We start from the raw sequence: 23,998 nt of genomic DNA on the forward strand, positions 1-23,998 counted from the left end.
CCATTTGTTGAAAAGATTGTCCTTCCCCCCATTGAATTACTGTATTATTTTGCTAGAGCTGCCACAACAATGTACCACACACTGGGTGGCTTAAGCAACAGAAATTTATTTTCTCACAGTTCTGGAGCCTTGAAGTCCAAGATCAAGGTGTCCACAGGGCCGTGATCCCAGTGAAGGCTCTCCCTGTGTCTTTTGGCTTTCTGTGGCCCCAGGCATCCTTTGACTTGTGGTTGAATGAATGAGTAAACAAGTTTCCAGTGATTAGGTGGCTTAAATCAAACTACCGACACATACAAACAGATGCATGCACAGTACTGCTCATGGAAGCATTGTTTCATACAGTGAAAAGTGGGAATAGTGTGGGGAGAAATACCTACTAATAGAGGATTGGCTATGTAAATTATAGTACATTTATACAGTGGGATACTATACAGCCATAACAGATGGTGATACAGATTTGTAGTCATTGAAAGGACAAGTTATCCAGGATATGATGTAAAGTAACAAATAATCCCCAGGGCACAATTTACTAGTATTGAATGGGTTGGACATCTTGTCTCCAAAAGTAAAATTATAGTTCCATAACTTGCATGTATCTATGTAAAGCTTGGTATCCCAAACTTGTCAAAAATGTTAGAAATGATTTTATCTACAAGGTGGCATTTTAAGAAATACTTTTTTTCTTTGTAGTTTTTGTGTTCTTTAACTACTTTATGGTGAGCATGTAATCATTTCATATTGACAGTTAGTTACATATAAATTGGTCACTGGAAACTCATTCACTTATTCATTCAACACAAATTGAACTTCTACTCTGTTCCAAGCACTTCTAGAGCCTAAAGTATGCAATTGTATTTCTTTCTTACATGTTATATGCAATCTTCTTCCAGAACTGACCACACCATTTACTTCTCACTTGGAGTTGATAAGAATGACTTGATGAAATAAGATAGCTTGTATGGAATGTTCCAGAATGCCTGGCCCTTGGGTTTACTGAACCCCCTTCTCCTCTACAGAGTGCCATTTTTGCTGCACCCACAGTTGACTAACTGTATCACAATGAAATCCAACAAGGGTCTATTATCATTAACCATCACCATTGAACCAACGCTTCTCTTGACACTCCTGCCTACCAGATGCTCTTTGAGAGTGGAGGCCAGTGGTAGATGCTCAGTGAATATAAGTAAATTGACTTTCCTTAGCAGGTTTCTGCATACACTGTCCAAACAGATGTCATTTTCCAATGAGGAATCCTAGAGACCACAGGAGGCATAGCATTCAGAACAATGGGCCCCATTCCAAGTGCTGCCTCCTCTTGGCTGATACAGTACTTCTCAAAATTTTCCACAGGAGAGTGAATTGTGTCAAGGGGATCTGGTGGCATAGTCCTGTGTAGTTATTAAAATCATAAAATGTCTTTGAAGTTGGCTATATTATTTTAAAAATTTGAATGTTGCATTCTATTCTACACCTTTTTAAAAATGTATTTTATAAAGAGCATCTTTAATAAGAAACATTTTTCTTTTCTTAAGTAAAATTGAGTATTGAGGAAGGCAGACCTTGTTTATCTAGCTTTGTATCCTCCCTTGTATACCCCAGGTTTCTGGGAACCCCAATTTGAAAAGTGCAGGCTCTACTATTTTTTTGTTCTTATCTACACTGAAATAAGTACACAATTTTTCGACTTAGCTTTTCACTAGCTTTAAGTTACAGTGCAGAGCAGGGGCCCCATGCTGCCGTGCAGATAGAGTGGAGGAGGAAGCTGTATTAGGATGTTTGCCGCAATTAACAGAAATTTACTTGGGCTACAGACATTGAAAGGAAAAATACAATCTGGAGCAGACTTTATTCTAAGGATATGGGGCGTTTCCGAGCCCAGGGAACAGACACCAGAAGGTTGGCTGGATTCAGTCTCTGCTTATTTCCTTCTCTCCACAGACTGGCACCCACAATCCTCTGCATACATGAGGAGAAATGTGGTCACCCTGACTTGAACTTCCAGACGTGTAAGAGACTGACATGGTCCAGGAAAAGTGGCGTTTGCAGAACAAGCATGGCCTCCTGGGGCCCATCCACCAGTTCTTCCCTAGAGAACAAGGAAGTATACGTTGGACTGACACCACTAAGGGCCGAATCAGTGGCAAAAGGCTGTCAATGAAATGAGGTTCTATGTGAGTAGAGCAGAGATAACCAGAGATGACTGGTTGGAGGATCTTTCTGTACACTGCTTTGAAAACAAGGGTCCAGTCTAATCTGGTTGTACATACCTATGGCTTGTAAACATGTATTAGTGTAACTACGACCGACCTCTTAAAATAAATTACAAACTGAATTTTTGTAATAAAGATAAAAATCTTGACTCCTTTTATTATCCCTCCTGAATATTTCATGTAGTTTTAAAAATCTAGACACAACTTAGGGCCTGTTAAAAATAACTGAGGCAAGTCCTAACGAGAGAATTCCCAGGGAACTCTGATGGACTAATTGACAAACACCTGGTATTGCACACAAAGGGGAACATGTATCAGGCAGCAGCTATGACCCCATGTTGGCTTTGTTGTGTGTATCGAGGTACTGCTTGCTCTGTCACTCTGCATCTAGTATATAAGTGGTGGAACAAAAATGGGTCAACATTAACAAATACTATCACCCTCCCAAATCCTTCGATGGTTCCAAACTCCTTTATATGGTATATTGAGCCCTTCATGACATCACTTCCTGACTCCTTCATACAGCTCCCCCTACACCCCTTGACTAATTGTTTTCCAATATTAAGTCATGGCCTATTCGTGGGGTTACGAAATCAGTTTGGTGGGTTGCCACCAGTGTTTTCAGAGTGGAGGATAATAAAACAGAATGTGTGTGGGACACATTGCATCATTCTGTGCAATACAAGTTTCTGATATATGTCCGTGTGTGTATATACGTACCAGATCATGTGGTTAGATTCTATTTTTTCTATAGGTTATGATCCCAGTGTCTGAAAGCTACTGCTCCAGGTGTGGCCTCTGCAGTCTTGCTGCCCGCTCTTTCAGAACTGCATGCCTCTGCACACGGGAAGTATTTTTCCTTGTCGGGCTGGCAAACATGGACTTTTTTTGAGTCCACTCAAACATCACTTCTGATGCAAACTTTTGGCTCATCTCCAGGTCATCAGCAATTGGTCACACAAACCTTTCCACAGGTTCCACCTGTAAGCGTCAGAAAGGCCTGCCCGTGCCTCACTCATTTTCAGTTCTTCAGTGCTTAGCACGGTCAACTCATAAGAGCTTATTGAATAGCTGTGACTGAAGCTCTAAGCACAAGGAACTGCTATTTACTTTTTAAAAGCATCTGAAGCCTGAAAAGGAGTCTCTTTGAAGTTTAAAACATATTCTGCTGAAACTTATTTTATTAAATGTTACTTTACTGACTGCGATTATATTCATTTTACATTATAATAAAAAATAGGATAGTAACCCATCTCCAAGAAAGCTGTTTAAATCGCTGTTTTTATTATTTTTATTTGCTACCAATCTTCTTGTAAGAAATACAGAAAGCATGACAAGTATACAAAGCATATTTTTGCTTCCATTGAGCTTGTGTATAAGAGAAAACAATGACATTTCAACACCAATTCTTAATGAACAATAAATTTTCCATTATCTGAAAATAAATACCCAAAATTGCATTCTAGCACCCAGTAAGACATCCAGTTTCCAAAGGATTATTGATCTGCAACCCTCTGAATTTTCTGACATGTTAGCTTCGCCACTGCAGTGTTCACTACTGGCAGTTCTCTCTCCAAGTAGTCCTTAAGAGTAAGGCGCATGCTAGAATGGCTACCTCTGACCTCAGAAACCCGAGGTCATAAAACATTCTTTACTTGAGCTCTTAAAAACAGATGGCTAGTGATGGGGTATTTAATGTAAGTTTTGGTGGCCACTGGCTTGCATAGTTCATCTATACAAACACCTACTTTTTTATTTTCTTCTTCAGGTCTAGATCAACTGACCTGCATTTTCATTTACCTATAGGAAGGAAGCAAGATTATTCAGCTCAGGGTACTATGAAGAGGATAACTTTACAGATAAGCTTTCTTACTTTCTTTTTTTTTTTTTTTCCTCCTCAGGAGGGTTTTCTTTATGGAAAGGAGGGATGGTCACTAGAGTGAGACAGTCCTCCCCATTCTGTTCCTGTCTACACCGGAGGCCGTTTTTCTTTAAGGGTAAATGATCCTGATATGTAGGGAGATTCCCTGCTTTCAGAGAGCTGCACATACCCCTCCCCCACTTTTGGAGAGCACAGGGTTTATGTACCCTGTGAGGAAGGGTACCCAGCCGAACCTGCCAGGCCAGTGTGGTAACTCTCAACCTTGTGTACAGAGAAAAGAGCAGAGCCTTATCTAACATCAAGCCATCTGCCAACATTCTTGTAAGACTATGTTCCAGACAGTAAATTTCCACACTGCTTCTCTGACCTGCTGAACCCAAAGCACCAAACCAGAGCATTCTGTAGCGACATGAGCAAACGGAATGAGAGTAATTTTGCACCTTTAAGAAACATGCACCCTTATAAGTCTGTACCCTGATATTAAAATAGCGGAATGAGTTTCAAGTATGAAGAAATACAGTAAAAGGATAGCCTGTAAATGGACAGAAAACAGCAGCCTGAAATGTGGTTTGTATTCTTGGTTAGTTTTTCTCTTTGTATCACAGCCCAAACTGAATGCTCTGTAGAATGACGTGGCTTAAAAATCAAGGTATATACAAAGATACTAGAGGGCATTTGGGATTGGTTTTGTGAGCACTCTGTGCCCAGCACCAGGAACCTTCTCTTGATGACTGTGGTCAGCTGAAAGTCCGGTAAGGACGGTGGCCAAGCCTGAGCACACCCGTGATGCTGAAAGTATCTCTCATCATGTCCCTGATGCCCAAAGAACAGCAGAGGAGGATGGAGAGCACCACGTGGACTGGCCAGGATGAGGGCAGGGAGCACCTCAGAGGGAAGGAGGAAGAGATGCAGGGGATGGGCGAGCATTAGCTCTCCTGGGCTGGCTCACACAGCCTAGATTAGTATCTGACATGCACATGCACAGTCTCTACATCTCCAGAACTGTGATTTCAAAAATAGAAACCAACAAAGCAAATGTCCAAATTAAGATTTTTTCTACTCTTAGAACATTTCCTAGTCTAAGTAAAAAAAAAAAAAAAAAGCCCACTGGGTGTGACATCCTTGCTGAAACCTAGAAGAACGTTTTCACTAGGCCCTATGGGAATGCAGAAACACGACTACATTTCACACATCTCAGAAATGATAATCCTGCAAGACCCTCTAGTTCTAACCTGCCATCTACGGGCACCGATACTGTGCTTTTCTTAACACACCCTGCTCTGCTAGACCAAACACTTGCCATTTAGCCTTCAGATCAAAACCTAAAACACCAGAAATGCAACAAGCTTTTGAGGTTGTTGGGAATTGCTGGTTATTAAGATCCCACTGTTGACTACTGTACACGCAGTCCTTGTTTTTACTACCAGACTGGATTGCTTCTGCACAAAACCAAGTCGTGTGAAGCACGGAAACTTGGACTTCTCCATCTAGCACATTCTGGAAGCTTCAAGGCACAAGCTGACAGTTCTGCTTCTACAGAAAACTCTCACACTGCTCTCCTTGCACCAAAACTACCTGTTCCCACTACTGCACACAATGCCTATGAGGGCTCTAGATCGCACCTGGAGGCTCTTCTCTAGGCCAGACAAGAGGCTCTGCACTGGCACCCATGGTCTCGGCCTGGCATCAACTCCAAGGGCCATCTGGCAGAGTCCCTAAATTAAGGCAGTATCTGATGCTTTCCTGTCTGTAGTTTTTACTGTTGCTATATTTTCACACTATATTATTATATGCATATTTGACAAAAGAACAACTACAAATTCCTTTGCCTTAATTCCTTACATAATGATAATTAAAACATCTAGACACAAAAACACTATAGCTATAGACTTAAATTCTACTGTCATGTTAAAATGCATGCAGCTTACTCGGGGGCTTATTCTAATCTTTACTTTCTTAGCTCCGTCAAGACCATGATCATAAAGGTTAAATGCATACCCTAATGCGGTCTGCCTTCAGTTGAACTTTCACAGGACTAGTGTGATGCAGCAATAAATAATATAAATGAATAATAATAGAAATAATTTATGCAAAAGTAGAAAAACTTGAAATAGATATTTTCCACCTTGTTAAGTGCTGATCCTAGGGGCAGTTGATGCTACTCACTCCATGTACTAATGTATTTATCATTTGTCATACAAAATAAATGAATACAAATAAGTGAGGAACTATAACAGTCATGTGTACATTGTTGCAAACACAGGACCAAAATGAGAAGATATATAATGCACTTGGGGGGTGTTCAATAAATGTATTATTGCTGAAATCTATTTTCATTATTCAGAGACTTCAAGGCCAAGTTCAGAGTTGCTGGTGAGCATAGAACTATTGCTAGCTAATACATGTTATAGCACTTCATAAAACTTAAAATCAGAAACTTTCAAGTGAGGGTATACAGGGTATCTGCAGGACTGTCACCTAAGCACATCAACGGAATTTGGCTAGAAACCACAGAGAGCTAGAACTTAACTGTGTGGCTCTACCAATATGCTTGCTGATTAGTGCTACAGTCATAGTTCTTGGTAGTAATATTATAGTTATGTGCCCCCTTTAAGAAAAACCTACATTTGACAATCCAAACACCTAAAATAAAGGATTATTTGCTTAACAAAACAATTCACACAAAAGTTCCTCTAACCAGGAAATTCCCCTACTACACCAGATACTTTGCTTACATATCTTTAATTACTTGACAAAAAAAAAGACAAAAAATTGGAACAAGAGTTAGGAGCTTTTGGCAACTGAGGATGAAGCAGAAAATAAACAAGTTACACAACAAAACCCTTCCAGGCATATCTTTTGCCATCATATATGTAGAATGATAGAAAATTGAAAAAAAAAAACAACTTTCCTGTAATTACACATATCCTCTTAAAAAAAAAAAAAAGCAACTGAGCTTAGAGCTTGAGAGATGCCTGATAGCTTCATACAGAGCAGCATCTCTTTATTACCTGAACTCCGGAGAATTGTGTTGTACTTATTTATGTACAGAAGACACCCGTTTACTTCTCGGGACATTTGACGTCCGAAGACTGCAGAACAGATGCCTCTGAGACAGCAGCAGGCACGTGGACCACGGCGTTTCCAGCCGCGTCTGCACGTCATTTTAGCAAAAACAGGTGAGCGGCGGGCGGGTCCCAGCCAGCTCCGCCCACTGCCGCTCTACAGCCAAAGGGGCGGGGCCCGTGCAGCGCGCCCGAAGGGGTTCGGGCAGAATGAACACTGGCCCAACTGATACAAAATTCGTGGCTCGAATTCGGCCTTGAATTGTAACCTGCTTCAGTGGGACTTGAAGCAGAGGGACGAGGCCGATGATTTATGAGCTTTTGGACAGCCTCTGGTGTGTGCGTTATTTTGATTCAGTGTGAATTACTGAGACTTGCCTGCCGGCTACCCTTTAGGAAAGCTAAGCAGGCACTATGGAATTTCCCTCGCTCCTTAGGAATAAACTGCCTTCTGTTATGCTGTGTTAAGGAAATTCTGAAAAATACTGTGATTTCCTTCCTCCTAAATTTCAGTGACACTAACTGGGGAAAGTGACTTCTAAAATGAACTAAAACTTGGGGGTTAATGGGTTTTGGGGCAGACCTGTGAATTAAAACATGAGTATAGGGATATCTATATTTATATCTATAATAAAATTGCCGAGAACTACACAATGGAGAAATTAAAAACTAGTGTAGATATATTCCTAAATTATCATACTCATGTCTAGACAAAAAAAATTTTAAATTGTAATTTCTTGTGAATTTACACTTGTGATTATACAAATGTAAAAATTAGCAGGTCTTTTAGTATTTCCGGGCTATTTCAGCATAGCCAATTCTTTAGAAAAAAATAGTTTTGCTATTTAGTAACTGATGTGCTACTTATTTTGTTCATCCGTTTTTTTTTTTAAATATATTTTATTGATTTTTTTTACAGAGAGGAAGGGAGAGGGATAGAGTTAGAAACATCGATGAGAGAGAAACATCAATCAGCTGCCTCCTGCACACTCCCTACTGGGGATGTGCCCGCAACCAAGGTACATGCCCTTGACCGGAATCGAACCTGGGACCCTTGAGTCCACAGGCTGACGCTCTATCCACTGAGCCAAACCGGTTAGGGCTCATCCGTTTTTTAAATTAGAGTTAAGACACTGAATTAATGTCTAAAGGCCACGATAGTAGGGGATGTGGGGATGTGAAAGCAGCAAACATGGGTTTGGTACGTGGGCTGGGGCACTGGTGAAGTTTTACACTCCTAACAAGACCTAGTGCTGCCTTTTTAGTAGTAAGTCTGTGCATCTTGGAAACTTTTGCACCTAGAAAAGTGAGGTATTTAGCTACCTCAAAAATGCATCTTAAATAAATGAATGCCTAAGCTTTCTTTATCCACTTAAATGATCAAAATGAGAGTATTATCCATCCTCCAGAAAAATTTAATTGCAATTCTTCAGAACTTAGCTAACAACTAAAATGTCTAAGTTACAGAATAGTATGAAGACTATTTGCCTCCTAAAAAACAAGTGCTAGACAAGAGTTAAGTATGTGCACAAAAATACAATTAGAATGAAGTCTTCAGAAATACCTCTTTAGCCTAGGCTCAGATCCCCCCCCTCCAACCCCCCTTCCCAGCCTCCATGAAAAGTGCCACCTTGTGGAATATACTGGAATAAAACAAGAAAGCTCATCTCTTAGGAGAGTGTGGATTTTAAAAGACCTTGTATCTCTTTTCCCTACAATATTAACTTCCAATTGCTGTAACAGAACTTAAATTGCTGCCTGAAAAAAGCCATTACTTCTTTTCAGGTGGCTCTTGTTTTCTTCTTGAAGGCCAGAGCACCAGTATCAAGGAAACAAGTATGTTGACAGAAGTCTATTCATTTATCTAAATGAACTCCCTGGATTGCTGAGAAATAGCCCATTCATACATCATTAAAAAAACACACACAAACGAAAACAACTAATTGAGAAAATCAGAACCTTCCTCTTTTTGTTGTTTTCCAAAGGTCAGATGATAGAAAAGGCCAAAAGAATATTTTTGGTTTATTTTCTGAAAAAGCAGATGTTAGAAATGCTTGAGATATAGGTATGTAACAAAACTAGTTTGAAAATTGCATTGATAAGAAATGAAAATGCCATTTTCTTATGCTTTTGAGGAAAACACCATTACTAATCTTCTGAGGACTCACATGGCTTGACAGCTTTTTGGTCACCTCAAGAAGTTTCTACACTGCGGAGAAGAAATATGGAACTATCTTCCTATTCATATATCTGCATGCATTAAATGCATATGCACATGGTAAATGGTTTGGGTTTCACAATTATTCAAAAGTCCTGGTGGCATAGGAAGCACATGCCTTTTTAAAATTTACTTTTTTTAAAAGAACAATCTTAGACTTGCCTAACAAGTGTAGCTTCATATGGCTGCTTTTTTCCATGAAATGAGAAAGGAATACAGATGGTTTAGTTTGCTCAGCTCAATTTTTGAAATGGTAATTGTTTGAAATGGCTTTTCCAAGTTCATAGTTGTCAGATGACTTCAATATCAATTCTTACAATGTGTTTGTTAAAATATATGTCCCTCAAAATATATTCCACTTTGAAATATTCTTCTTTAAATACCTTAATTTTCTCTAGAATTTCCTCTATCGATAGCTTGCTCTTTTTTTGATTTTTAAAGAATTAGAAATCATTTAATATCTTTATTTTTATATCACAATGTAAAACATGCATTCTTATGAATTCTAACAATATCTATGAATTGATAACATTTCTGTATTTTCTTGCCAAAGTAAATATTCTATAGTCTCTATATCAACATAATTAAGTAATTCTTGGGGCTTATTAAACTTTTAACATTATTCTTTCTTAGAGCCAAGTATGCAACACAGCCTCCTTTTGGAAAATGTGTGATAACTCTCATATGCTTATCATAAAAATAGTCAAGTTGTCACTTAAAAGAAGCAATTCTTTGGAGAGAAGAAATTTAATATGTTTATATTAGGAAGCTTACATGATTAAATTTCCATGACGGGTAGAAATTGCCGTTACTGACTCTTACTGGCACTACTTTTCAGAGAAGGAGCTATAATTGGTTAAAAGCTCATTTTAAATACATAATTTAAGATTCAAAATGTTTGGTACAATTTAAGTGTTTTTCTCATCATTATGGATAGGACCACATCATGGAGTCAAACTATAAATTTCTCTATTAAAAAGTACACGTTTTCTTTAAAATATTAACATCATGTGCATTCTGAAATATTCATTTTTACTTAAAACTAAAAGGCTGAGATTCTATTCTTAGGTGAATATTTTGAACAATTTTTAGTAAGTCACCTGGGGCTAAACGAAAAGCCTGCCATTCACAGTGCGTGTTTCCTGAGAGAAAATCATGAGAATGAAAGAATCTGAAGTGGCCCAGAGCTTTCTTCCAAAACTGGTTCTTTGCTCCTTGAGTTCCCACCCACTTCAAAGGAGAGATGAAGTGGGAGGCTCCAATGCACCTGATTCTTACAAGCTCTTACAAATTGTGTTTTTAAGGTGATAGAGTCAGGGCTTTATTAACCTTTGCCATGCAACAGCTAACTATTATGACTAAAGGGGCAAGTTTCTTCTTTACTCTTTGTAAATGTACGTTTTAACAAGTCTACCCTGAACAGTTCCCACAATGCCTGGGCTGCCAGGACAGAATATGATATAGAAACTATCATGTACATTCTTGGACCAGTCCTAGAGAGAAATTCAAATGTGATTTCAAATCGCTCATCATATTTCTACTGCTATAAGCTGCTTCCAGGTAACTCTGGGGCAGTCTGACCTTTGCAGCTGACCACTGCCTAGCTTCTGGCAAAGATGTCTGAAAACATATGTCACAGAAGAATGCGCTGCATTCAGTAAATTTGCACTCTGCTATATGCTTCCAAGAACCTAACGGCAAGGGCGCTTGTGTGGGATCTGGATTTCAGACGTGGTGAGCCTGATGGAAATAACAGAAAACAGGAGAGTAATCACTCAAGTGTCACAGCCACAATCATGGAAGAGCTGGGGCAGACTCTTAACAAGTTCAGAGAGGCTGAGATGCCCTCTCATTCTGCCTCGCAGAGGATAATCTGCCAAGGATGTAATACCTTAAAGTTTGTGCTTTAAGTTTTCTTTATACACACTACTGAGAAATGACCCCAAAGCATATGCTAGAAATAAAAGTTGAGCTCTTGTTTAAAATTCTAAAGAATGCTGAAAAAATTCCAGTTTAGAACAGCTGCATTTTTCTAGAGCAAACTTGTGAAAACTTTTGCAAAAGCAAAAACTCAAGTTATGTTCACTCTAGCCATGAATACTAACAGAAAAGCTCATAATCAATCAGTGCAGTGAGTTTTAAAATTCAATTACTAGGCCCCAGCAAAAACATCTTTGTATATTGCTCCCAACCAAAAGAAAAGGCAGAACTCACATTTCCATGGGAGAATGCTAGTCTACCTAGTCCTAAATGCTCTGGATTCATTATATCTCAAGCATTTACAGTGGTGACAAAACATAATGCTGTCACAATGAAGAAAGTGTAAAACATTCTTATGGCCCATCTTCTCATCCGTGTCTTTATTTTATTTATTTTTTAAAAATATATTTTTATTGATTTCAGAGAGGAAGGGACAGGGAGAGATAGAAACATCAATGAAGACAATCATTGATCGGCTGCCTCCTGCACGCCCCCTACTGGGGATCAAGCCTGCAACCTAGGTATGTGCCCTGACCAGGAACGGAACTGTGATCTCCTGGTTCATAGGGCAACACCATATCTTACTTTAGAATAATTTTCCTGCTCTTCAAGTTACTGAATCAGAACACTATTAAAAAAGTGGATTAAAAAAAGAATGGTTCCTGATCCGAAAAACTGTCAAGGAGAAAACTCCCAATTTTTCTCTTGTTCAAGATAGTCACATACAATATTAAGCTGTGAGGAATTCGGTAAGGCTTGACTACACACAAACATCACCTGGAATATTTTCTACTCAGCGAAGCAATGTCCATTCATTGAAAGCTCTAACCCTAAAACATGGTCTAATGGTTGCATGAACTCAAAACATGAGTCAGAAGGCAAAGTAGCTAAAATTCCTCAAACATACTTACTCGGTGTCTTCTGCTTATTAGAGCCAAATGAGCACTCACCACAAATAAGGCAGAGATGGCATGAACTATAAAGTATCTACAGAGAAAATGGCAAGAGGAAGAGTAAAGCTATTCACAATGCCCGAGTCAGGCTGGCTCCGCAGAGAGCAGGAGTGTGCACGAGGCACTGGAAGGGAGCACAGCCTGAAGGAAGGAGGAAAGATTAGAGTAAATATTTCTTTCTAAAAAAAAAAAATAGTTAAAAGATATTCCCTCAGATACTACACTGACAATATACTCCATAAAAACGTAAAACACGAAGTAACAGTTTAAAGCCATCTATGTGCTGGTGATAGAGAAGAACCAGTCTTCCACTCATTGTCTAGGTAACAACGGGGACTGACAGGTAGGAAGATTGCATTAGAATGAGAGCATAGGGACCCTGTTAGGGATCGTGGAATTAGAGCCATAAACCATAATCTGAATCTATTTACGAAAGGTTCATTGAAAGAAAGAAGAAAGTGCATGCAAACAGCTTAAGGAATCTGTCATCCGTAATGTAAGGGTAGTAATATTTATCCGAGGCGCTGGGGGATAGAAAAGATGGATACTTCGCAAACAAGGCAGTGCATTGTAGAAAAAGTACAGTGTCACAGGTGGAAAAATTCAAATGGCATTCCTGTCTCTAGTCAGAGAACTACTCTCTAAACCAAACGAGGAAACAGTTTCTGACAAATTCCTAAAATCCACAACAACAAAGAACCAAAAAGGAAATACATTTCAAACCAGGAAATAAAGGCTTTCTCTATGTTTTGGACCTATTTGAGGTGCATTCCCTAAAACCAAAGCAAGTGAGAAAAAAGCTTATAGGGCATTTTTAAAAAAAGAAACAATAAAGCATTTTATACAGGTTAACATGTACTTAGAATGAGTAAATTCAGCTTTTGGAAGAGTAAATGAAATGTGTGCTTTAAAAAATAGGTCTCTTAAAGATACTAGAATTTTTTTTCCTCTTGGATGTGTGTCTAAAACTTCATCTAGATAGTGAACATTTCACTACTAACAAATTTACTACTTGTGGCCAGAAGAGAAATTCTGAGGACATAGGCTCAACTCTCTAATTTCAGGAGCCCATCCTGGTGAACCACCTTTGGTCCACAGATGCCTGTTATGTACTGGTCACTTTGAATCCCCGGAATTCAATTCTCATCGTTTACAGAGAGTAACACTTTAAGAGATCAAAAATCACACACACACTCACTCTACACGTTCACTCAAAAGTACCAAATCAGGCCCGGCAGCTGCAGGGAGATCCGTCACAATCAGCTGTGCCTGGATTGCTCATTTTACTCTGGCAGCACTCAAGGTTAGAAAAATGAAATGGCAGCACGATTGGTCAGCAGCTTCTCTTCTTCTGGAATTTTTCCAGGGTTTTGACACAGACAGACAGACAAACACACAACGAACGAACATAAAGCTGCAATCGCTCTTGCATTGATTTCAAACAGTAAACTAAGCCGTTTCCTCGGAGAAGCAGAGCCCACCCGGAAGACGGCAGCTAGAAGGTCCCCGGCTGGTGATCTTCCGCAGCTCTGCAGGGGCTGACGCAGGGGGACCCATAAGACACCAGGGGATCCGCTTGAGGCAGCGGCTGGGAGCTCAGGCTATATTCATCTCCGAACTGTTCTGGCTGGGCGGCAGGTGGGAATCCAGGCTCTCCTTGCGCCTCTCCAGGTCGTGGAAGTATGGGTGAGACAGGGCACCGTAGGCAGATATTCTTTTGGCTGGATTAAATGTCAAGCACTTCTGTGATAAAGAAAAAAAAATCGATTGACATGAAACATGTTCCTTTAAAAAAATGTGCTCGGGTAGTTACATCTTCACTACCATGAATTATATGTGTCTCTAATGAGAATGAGTATCTATTTCAAGGGACACTAAGTAAATTGTAGACCAAGCATGTCAAACTCAAAGACTAACATGGGCCAAATAAACAAGGTTTAAGTTTATGTGGGCCGCAAAAAAATAAAAGCTTCAATTTTCATAGAAACGTAGGTTTATTTCGATAGAGACATGCTGAATACAAAGGGCTGAAATGAGTAATCGTTAACATAAAATAATAGAACATTTTAATAAAAATTAGTATTTTTTCTTGAACATTAACTTACCAGACACAGAATAACTGCATAAATTAATAAGCATAACGCAAATAAACCTATGTTTCTTTTCTCTGAAAGTGAAATATTTCCTGTTGCACACACCAAACAAGTCAGTACAGACTAATGACGTGGCAAGCGGCTGCTAAAATATTCGCTGCTAGTATTAGTGGAGAGAAATGGTGCACCTGCGCGTAAGGGAAATATATGAATGCAAAACGATTATAGTAATCAGTCATTAGTGAACATTGTAGTTTGTTATTAATAATTAAGTATAACACGATATTGTAAAAATTAAGTTATGAAATTTTTATTAAAATGTTCCTTACATGCCATTATATTGGCTGGGCCACAAAAATATTTGTTGTGGGCTGTATGCGGCCCGTGGGCCGCGAGTTTGACATGCTTGCTGTAGACAGTTCTCATTTTATATATATCCTTAATGTATAAACTGCCCCTCAGAAAAAGGCAACACCTTTTGGGTTGCCTGTGGACTGTTACTACCCAGAATTTCTCTACAACCCACCCAGGTCCTTTAAAATATATATTATTATTATTATTATTATTATTATTATTATTATTATTGTAGGCATGTCATTTTCTTTAGGTTGTGATTTTTCTAATGCTAGCAAACTTTGTGCCATAGTCAGAGACTTCACCCTATATCTGAAGTCTTCCTACAAGGTTTGTCAATGAGCAGAGAATGGCAAGGTGTTGTTCAAGTGTAAAGGGTAATTACTGAACTGCTCTCCAAACCAAAACAGTTTCTGACAAATTCCTAAAATAAAATACAAAACAAAAAAAACAAACACATGTCAAGCCAGGAAATAAAGGCTTTCTCTATCAAGGAGGAGGCGTGTCAGGCTAAAATCTAGATGCTAATTATCCTAATCTACTAGCCAGCCATGCACCCTGCCCCAGCAGAGGGATGCCTTCCTTCTAATTCACATCAAAGTGCCATATGGGCTAGCAGCATCCCCAGAAGGAATCCGTTAGATTCAATTCAAGTCTCTAAACTCTATTCCAGGCTGTGAACTCAAAGTGCAGGTAGAAAGTGAAAGGAGGATGCCGAAACCGGTTTGGCTCAGTGGATAGAGCGTCGGCCTGCGGACTGAAAGGTCCCAGGTTCGATTCCGGTCAAGGGCATGTACCTGGGTTGCGGGCACATCCCCAGTAGGAGATGTACAGGAGGCAGCTGATCAATGTTTCTCTCTCATCGATGTTTCTAACTCTCTATCTCTCTCCCTTCCTCTCTGTAAAAAATCAATAAAATATATTTAAAAAAAAAAAAAAAAAAAGAAAGTGAAAGGAGGAAAAGGTGAACCCGTGGAGCAGCGATCTCCATCCCCAAACTGTTGATTCCTAATCAATTAGCCAGAAAAGTTCCCTAATCTCAGTCCATTTCCAATCCAACCCCAAGCAATCTTGTTCTTCAAGTCCACACTTTTCCTTCCACCAACACCGCAGGAGTACCCAGCAGGTGGCAAGCATTGCCCTGGGAGTTCACAAGTCGCAGGGAAGCTATAACAGCTTTTCCATCTCTGTGAGGCAAGATGCACTGCAGTGAGCTGGGTATCTGACATGTCTATGTATTTGAGTCTTCTATGTAATCTAAAGACTTAACGTTATTATGGCTATGAAGACCACTTCCGTTTAATCTGGGTTTCTGCTCTTCAGGAGCTCTGTTAAACGTGATTGACATAGGAAACCATGTACACATAGAAAATACTACATATAACTTCAGGCGAATTTTTGAGTCCCCAGAAATCTTGCTTATCCTGAGCTCCCTACCAGTCCATGGGTACTAGCCTCCTCACAGTGTCTTCTGAAAACCAAGAGCAGAAGGACAAGCAGAGGAAGGAGCTCGTTCACAGAACGGTTCTACTGTCTCTAATAGCAACAAGCATTTTGAGAAAAGCTTTACAAGGAAGGGACGAATTCCCAAAGGACAGGAGAGTAGGGGCAAAATTCTTGAGACAGCTCTCTCTTTCCAGAGTCTAAGAAGAAGAAAGTTAGGTAGTGGCATTAGAAAAAGAAGCAGCCAGTTTAATCCCCAGAACATAGAAAAGAAGAAATAAAAAATTGTGGAGCCCAGCCGGTGTGGCTCAATGGTTGAGCATCGACCTATGAATCAAGAGGTCACAGTGCGAGTCTCGGTCAGGGCACATGCCCGGGTTGTGGGCTCGATCTCCAGTGTGGGTTGTGCAGGAGGCAGCCAATCAGTGATGTTTCTATCTCTCCCCCCCTCTCCCTTCCTCTCTGAAATCAATAAAAATATATTTTAAAAAAAGTTGTGGGAATGTGTTCAAGATACAGAGACGTCCCTAGAGGCTCCTCTGGGAGGAAGCCCTGTTCCCACAGTTATACTGATGGCTTAGAGCTGGAAAGAGGGGAGAGAGGAGGAGAATTCCTTAGCCTCATGTGGGGGTGTGTGAGAATTTCAAGTCTTAATACATTATGTCCTATAGAAATAGTGTTGGGAAAGATGGCTAAGATCTATTATTGCTCTACCCCAAATGGCACAACTGGCTGGCCTGAGTATTAAAAAAATCTCATGTCATAATATTGTTTCTGTAAGAACATTTAATTTACTTCCTCAAAACACCGGCTTATGAGTGTTTGAAATTACAACTTACTTAAGAGGATCTGCACTTTTCCAGCATATATTCCCTTTCTTCCCTTCCCTCCCTCCACGGTGAGAGCATTCTTTCCTCTCCCAAGGTTGGCCTTGGCCATGGAACTTGCTCTGGCCAGTGGAATGAGGACAGAAGGAGCAGGGAGGCTTTCCGAGCCTAGGCCTTCAGGGCCTTCTCATGCTTCTGCTTGCCCTTTTGGGAGCATCCACCTTCTCCCAGGAGAAAAACATGCTCCAAGGAGCTGAAGCCTCTCTGGCCTGGGCCCCAGAATAAGGCTCATGGAAAGGCCTGTACTTGACCTGAAGGCAGGAGGAGAGCTGCCTTGCCAATCTGCAGACCCATGAGCAAGGAAGAAATGCTCACTGTTATATGCTAGTATTTTTTTGTTTTGTTATTTGTTATGCAGCAAAAGCAGACTAAAGACAATGACAGAAAAAAAAAGTGCCTCAGGCTCTGAAAACAGTTAGATAGCAGAAACTCCAACATTTTTTTTTTCAGCAAAAGCATCATATTTGGAATAAGTATTTAGCCTCCCAAGTTAACCATAACCAAGGGGACAAAACTCGAAAAGATGTGTCGATTTCAGTTGTTAAAAATAATTTCCCCCTGCATTGTCTTATATACAGGGGTGGGGAAAAGTAGGTCTACAGTTGCTCATATGGAAAAAGACATGCAGGTTATGATGACAATAGCTTTACTAACTCAAAAGAATGTCACTCACAACTCAAACGTGTTTTCGCCCACCCTTTTATGTATATAAGAGCATTTATAAATGTTGTATACATGTCCATACATATATGACTGAGGCATGATATAAAGTCAACCTTTTTTTCCCAGATGAAAATGAAGAATAATTTAACATGCTAAACTTCCAAATGTTAACCGTTTCTTAAATAACACAAACTTTCTAACACAGTCTTCACTTTTCCTAGTAAATGATTTCCAATAGAGGCAATGGGTGTTGTTGGGGGCACGGCTGCCTATCTTGCACCAAGTGGCCCATCTTCTGCTTTCTAGTTCTAGCCTGGGTCCTCCCAGCAGCTTCAGACAGTTCTGAGCTGTGTGGTTTCGGGCTGTCCTTTCCCTGAACGCCTGTGGATATTATGCTTTATGCCTAAGTTTCCCCTAGTCCCGATGTCACTGGTTCTGCTTCTTATTCCTCAACTTGCTTCTTCCTTCTCTCTTTGGTACGTGTCTTTGTTCATTTTTCTTCTTTGTCTCCTGCTGCTTTCCCAGTCTAGCACTAGTGTGTTGTCTGACTTTGAAAGCCACCACTGCTAGGGGGGCACCCTAAATGAGCAGGTGACACTGTCTGTCATTCAAAGTTCCTGCTGAAAAGGAAAGCCTATGGTGGCCGTATTTTATACACCACAATCCCTACCCCTTCCCAGCACAGCTGACGGGACCAGCAGCCTGGCAAAGAGGTAAGGTATGTCAGTCAGATTCTTTCTTCCTTTTCGGAATCTGATGTAGGAAATACTGACAGGGCAAATGCTAGCAGTGGGGGTTACAGCTGGAAGAATCCATGAGTTATTTGAAGTTCTGATAGTCAAAGGACCAGACAGTGCAACTGAAAAGAATCTATGAGGTGGAGAAAAGGCATTCGGGGCAGAGAAAAGCAGAGGTGCCAAGAGCAGGTGATGCACAGGACAGAGACAGAGCACTTATACTCTGAATGGCTTCCCATTTCCAGGCCACATGAAACAGCCCATCAAACCCCCTTTTCTTAAGGTAATGTCAGTACTTGCCTGTGTTATTGAAATCAAGCAAAAATTGTCTTAAATAGCAGATGAGTCGGCAAGTCTGTATATATTGTGAGAATTTGTCTAGGCAAATATTCTGACTTCTAATTAATTTATTTCAAAGGATACAGGCCGTAGGAATAAACAGTGGGGAGGAAGTTTAGCTGTCCTTATTCGTAACTTGGCAGTGGAGGGAACCATTGCCTAAGCATCAGAAAATGAGCCACCATCAGGGGAAGATGGAGTGAGTTTCTACTGGGAACATCAATGGCTCTGCAGACATGCCAACCACTGGCTGTGCCCACCCAGAGCTGAAGCACAACATTTCTACTAAGACCTATAGACTCTGCCCTAACCGGTTTGGCTCAGTGGATAGAGCGTCAGCCTGTGGACTGAAGGGTCCCAGGTTCGATTCCGGTCAAGGGCATGTACCTTGGTTGAGGGCACATCCCCAGTGGGAGGTGTGCGGGAGGCAGCTGATCAATGTTTCTCTCCCATCGATGTTTCTTAACTCTCTATCCTTCTCCCTTCCTCTCTGTAAAAAATCAATAAAATATATTAAAAAAAAAAAAGACCTATAGACTCTTACGTCTGTATCTGAAATTCAGAATACCCTACAGAACGGGAGCACTGACTCCTTCCGGTCTAGGTATGGGAAGGAGAGCTGCAGAGAGATTGCGGCTCATGCCTTTGTGGCACGTGATGCTGAACTGATGCTGTTCCCACCACCTGGAGAGGACAGGGCAAGTCTCTCATCAGCACAGTGCAGGTCAACTCTGCATCGCCTGAACTTACCAGAAGGAGGTCTTTGCCTTGTTCATCAATGTCGCTTACAAAGTTCTCAATAGGTTGAGGAGATTTTGAGTGAAAAGCCTGCCTGGGAAGGGCCACATCTCTAGGCCAGTCCTCTTCTCCTGGGAGTCCAATTACGCTACAAAAGAAAACCACATGTGAACATCAGCATCTGCTGCTACGCAGAAGCTATTTTCCCACCAAATTCTAGACGAAGGTAAAGTCTAAGGGGCAGGCACGGGGGGCACAGAGCCCTGGAGCCCCTCACTTGTATGACTGGCAGGATGCTCATTTCTCTCTGTTCAGCTGCAATACGGTGATCATGGGTAGAGGGTAATCTCACAGGAGAATTGTAAAATTCGCTGGGAAGAGATAAGAGATTCCTCTGGAAGCAGACAGTAAACAGAAGAGATAATGAAGAAATGGAAAATATTCTATTACCAATAAGCCCTGACATACTGACAGGGCAGGACCTATATATTAAAAGTAGACCCACATGGGCACAGAACATTTTCCTTTATGCCTAAGATTGCTTTTTGTGTTCTGATCAAGCACTTTGGTATCGACCTGCTTTTATGATGCTCATGTAGCATCATTTCTTAACACATAATCTTGGTTAAAGATTAACTCCCCAACTACATCCATTAGAATCAGACAAAAAGAAGAGGCTGAAAGGTATGTTCGTCCTGTGTTATGCAAACACTATTTTATAATTTAACATCAAAATTAATTTATATGTTTTTATTGCATAACTACTTCAAGGTATTCCAAAGTGAGCAAATAAATAAAAACAGTATTCATTTATGTTTTCCCTGAAAATGATTCTGAGTCCAGAAATGTGGACAGAGCATCAAATAATGTAAAAACAACACAGGCTTTGGAAATAGGCAGATCTGGGTTCAAATTCTACACCTGCCACTTATGGATAGGTACGGAGAAATTGCTTAACTTCTATGAATTTCAGTGTCTTTTTTATACAATGAGTACTTGTCAACATCAATACATTACCCATTATTACTATCCATAAGAGGGAACATTAATCTAAAATGTGTTGGCACTACCACCTTAACATAGGAACTGCTTGAGTTCTAGCAACGCATAATTTAAGGTTCTTCAGAAATATTGTAGATCAGTGGCTTTAAACAACATAATATACATTATGTAGATCTTATTTATAGTGTTTATATAGGCAGTTAAGTAGATTTGAACAAAGGAAATCAGGGGATGCAAAAACTTATGTCTCACATAGACTGATTAATTCTAAACGAAAAAATTATAATTTAGTGAACAGAATCTATGACTATTCAAATACTGACAAACGATTTAAACTACAGTTAGAAATGCTGCTGGCCTGCCTGCATAGGGTCTTCTTGGCCTGCCCTCGCTGGGACTAAGGCCCAGAGGGGTGAGTTCTGAATGGATTTCAAAGTTTCAGGAAGATGTGGTGCTAAATGTCATAGGATCTCTATAGGGCTTTGTTCCCCTTCTCTCACCTAAATGAAGCCCAGGTCCTAGACTTCCCCTGGGGAGAGCAGACAGTGTGTCATAACTGTACTCATCGGCGGGCGTCTGGGCAAAGACAATCCTGCCTCTGTAGGATATGCTGGGAGAGCTATGTTATCGAGGCAGATAAAGACAGAGTCAGGGACATATTTACTGGAACAAATGAATGGAAATAGCAACTATACAAAATTTGCTTAATAGCAAGATCTAGAATAAGAGTACAAAGAAGAAAAACACCTCACTACAAATTATTAAAGAAAATAAATATGTATGAGAATGGGAGAGGAAGAAAAGAAGAATGCTTATTAAAGAACTTCAAAATTTTCCTTTCATTCACTTTTATTTTTTAGCCATTTTTATATTAATATATTTGCATACCAGCACCAGTCAGTTACCTAGAAACTGGTTACAACAACTATTAGTAATAATTTAAAATCTTTTTATTTGCAGCTTTCAATATATTTATATTGAGTTAAATCTGGCAATATGGGCAGCTGAATGCCAAAAGCCCTCCGAAAAATAGGGACTCTGTATGTATATGTAGTATATAATTATATACATGTTTACATAAATAACTTTTAAAAGTGTTTGTAAGTTTATCACCTCCCCTGATGCCTCTAACAACCTCCCATGACATGTATTACCACTACTATTCAGGTATTACTATTTCTGTTTTATAGATGGGGAAACTGAGTTACAGGAATGAAATAGACTGCTAAAGCCACATATAGTGAGTTTAGCCACAGAGCCTGGAGTGAACCCAATTCTCCTTATTCCAAACCCAATATTTTGGTTCTAGTTAACGATGACTCTGGTCTTAAAAATGCTCCAAAATGCCACAGGCGAAAAGCATTCAGTTTCACTTTCAAAGTACTTGCTGTTCTTTGAAAGTATAAATCTTCCTAAACACCAACATTTTTCCCCCCTTGAAGAGAATGTGAATATAACTTTCTTTAAAAATTCAGTTTCATACAGTATGAGCTTTTATGGCCCATATGTGAGTGTGGTGAAATTCCGATAGGCCCGTTAAAAAGTGCCTGCATCAAATTTCAGTATTTGGACAGCTGAATATAAGCCTTAAAAGTTGACATTTGTACCAGAAAGAATGACAGAGCACAAAACCTCTAATTGGCAGTGAAGGTGGGGACAGAAATCATTTTTCAAGTACTTGAGAAGTGACACTAGGGTGCAGTATTGTCCCTTTTCTCTACGCCAAAGTAATAACTGCAGTTAGAGGAAACAACGAAGAAGTAAAACCTAAGAGTATAGAACATGTAGGACTTCATGGCTTTTTTCTGCTTGCAACCTAGGATCTCAGGCCTTTGCCAAAGGTGGAACCGGCTTTCCCATGGAAGCAAGTCAAACAGGCTGAGCAAAGGTTGCTCCTGGTCCATCTCATTGGCTACGTTATACTCAGGGGCACCAACAATGTTAACAAGATCGCAGACATCAGTGCTGGAGGTAGCCCAGGTGCCCAGGTGGTGTCAGTAGGGAAAGCAGGTGAAGGGCTTCACTGCCTGGCAAGCTGCTTTCCTTCCCACAGAGGGTCTGACTTTCCCACGTCCCTCTTAAAAATCACATACACACCAACTATATTCAACAGTGATGGGAAGAGTAGATGGAGTTCATCACTCAATGACAAAGAACTGGACATTCAGAAGCCAGTTCTGTCCTGCACCACCCATCGTACAAAGTGTTCAGAAGCAGCAGTAGGAGCAGCAGCTGTGGCAGTTGCCTTGGACCCAGGCAGCCACCGACAATAAAACGAGCAAATGTTTTTCAGACCTCAAAGCCACCGGGTCCTGACTCAGCAGTGGCACTGGTGCTAACAGATGTCTACGGGAGCTGTTTCCAGTTACCCAAAGAACAAAGTCAGGTTCCGGTTGTGTTCCAACTGTTTTAAGCAGTCATGCTTGGATAGATGGGGTTAAAATAGAATCCTTTTCTCCAGGGGTACTTCTCCCCAGTTTTACAGGCTATAAATATCATAAAAATCACCAGGATTCCTAGAAAATGTCAAAGACCAATGATCAGGGCTTTTTTATGTGTTCTACAACTCCCACTTTCTTCCTACTCCACCCCAATTTTGATGGGACTTGGCAAATGCACAAATCCCCAAAGGATGCCATACTGCATGCTTTGTGAGAAGAAAAGCACCCCCCTTTTTACATTCTAGATACATGAAAGCATCCATACCTTCACATGCACACATGCAGACATGAATGGAACTCTGCAAATCAGCGAGGAGCTATGTAACAGACAACTGGAACCAAGGAATTGAAGCACAAGAAGGGAACGTAAAGAAAATTTAAGCCCAAAGTTTCATTTCTCAGGTAAAGAAGTTGAGGAACAAAATGGTTAAACAATTAATAACGAATGATAAAAACAGCTAACATTTTAAAAGCATTTACTACGTAGCAGGCACCGTGGAAGCTCTTTTTAGGGTATGTTAAATGACTTACTCACGATTACAGTTATTTAGCCACAGACATAGGATTAGAACCTAGGATTCTCATTTCCTATCGCAGTGCTCCAAAGAAAAATGGATTGTGTCGCCCACCATTCTTCGTCAGGAAAATAATGCCAAACCAACCTGGATGACTAAAGGATACTCAATGGGGACAGGAAGCCCAGTGGGCAAGGATGGGTTACCAGGCCACCAAGCAACCTACTTCTGATGGTGGATGCATCTGAAATGACCCCAGGCAGGCAACACACCTGAACTAAAGAACAGGAGGTCAGCCAAGCAAAGAAAGAGGAGCAGTGCAACAATCCACACGAGCAACATACAAGCCTCCAGAGCAGAGCGGTCAGGCCACCCGTCATGACGGGCTCTGCATAAAACAGCAGGTCTACCGTGTCCCCACTCACCACACAAATAGTAACACTGTCTGCGGCAGCAGCTTGGGGCAGGAAAGACAAGA

General features: G+C 40.4%; 1 protein-coding gene across 4 annotated transcripts in view; it reads right to left on the bottom strand.

Moving 5' to 3' along the window:
• Window positions 1-3,477: 3,477 nt before the first annotated feature.
• Window positions 3,478-23,998, bottom strand: part of CDK6 (cyclin dependent kinase 6) — a 212,262-nt gene continuing 191,741 nt past the window's right edge. For 2 of the 4 annotated variants that reach the window (XM_014452397.2, XM_006084953.3), the window contains exons 7-8: window positions 19,575-19,710; window positions 3,478-14,051 (exon numbers count right to left, since the gene is read on the bottom strand). In XM_014452397.2, the coding sequence (XP_014307883.1) occupies window positions 13,905-14,051; window positions 19,575-19,710 (283 nt within the window). In that variant the 3' untranslated portion in view covers window positions 3,478-13,904. Of the gene's footprint in view, window positions 14,052-19,574; window positions 19,711-23,719; window positions 23,978-23,998 lie in introns of those variants that run through there. The other 2 variants (XM_006084952.3, XM_023750713.1) reach the window with 2 other exon arrangements.

This window comes from Myotis lucifugus, unplaced genomic scaffold, assembly GCF_000147115.1.
Source record: "Myotis lucifugus unplaced genomic scaffold, Myoluc2.0 scaffold_15, whole genome shotgun sequence".
Taxonomy (NCBI): Eukaryota; Metazoa; Chordata; class Mammalia; order Chiroptera; family Vespertilionidae; genus Myotis; species Myotis lucifugus.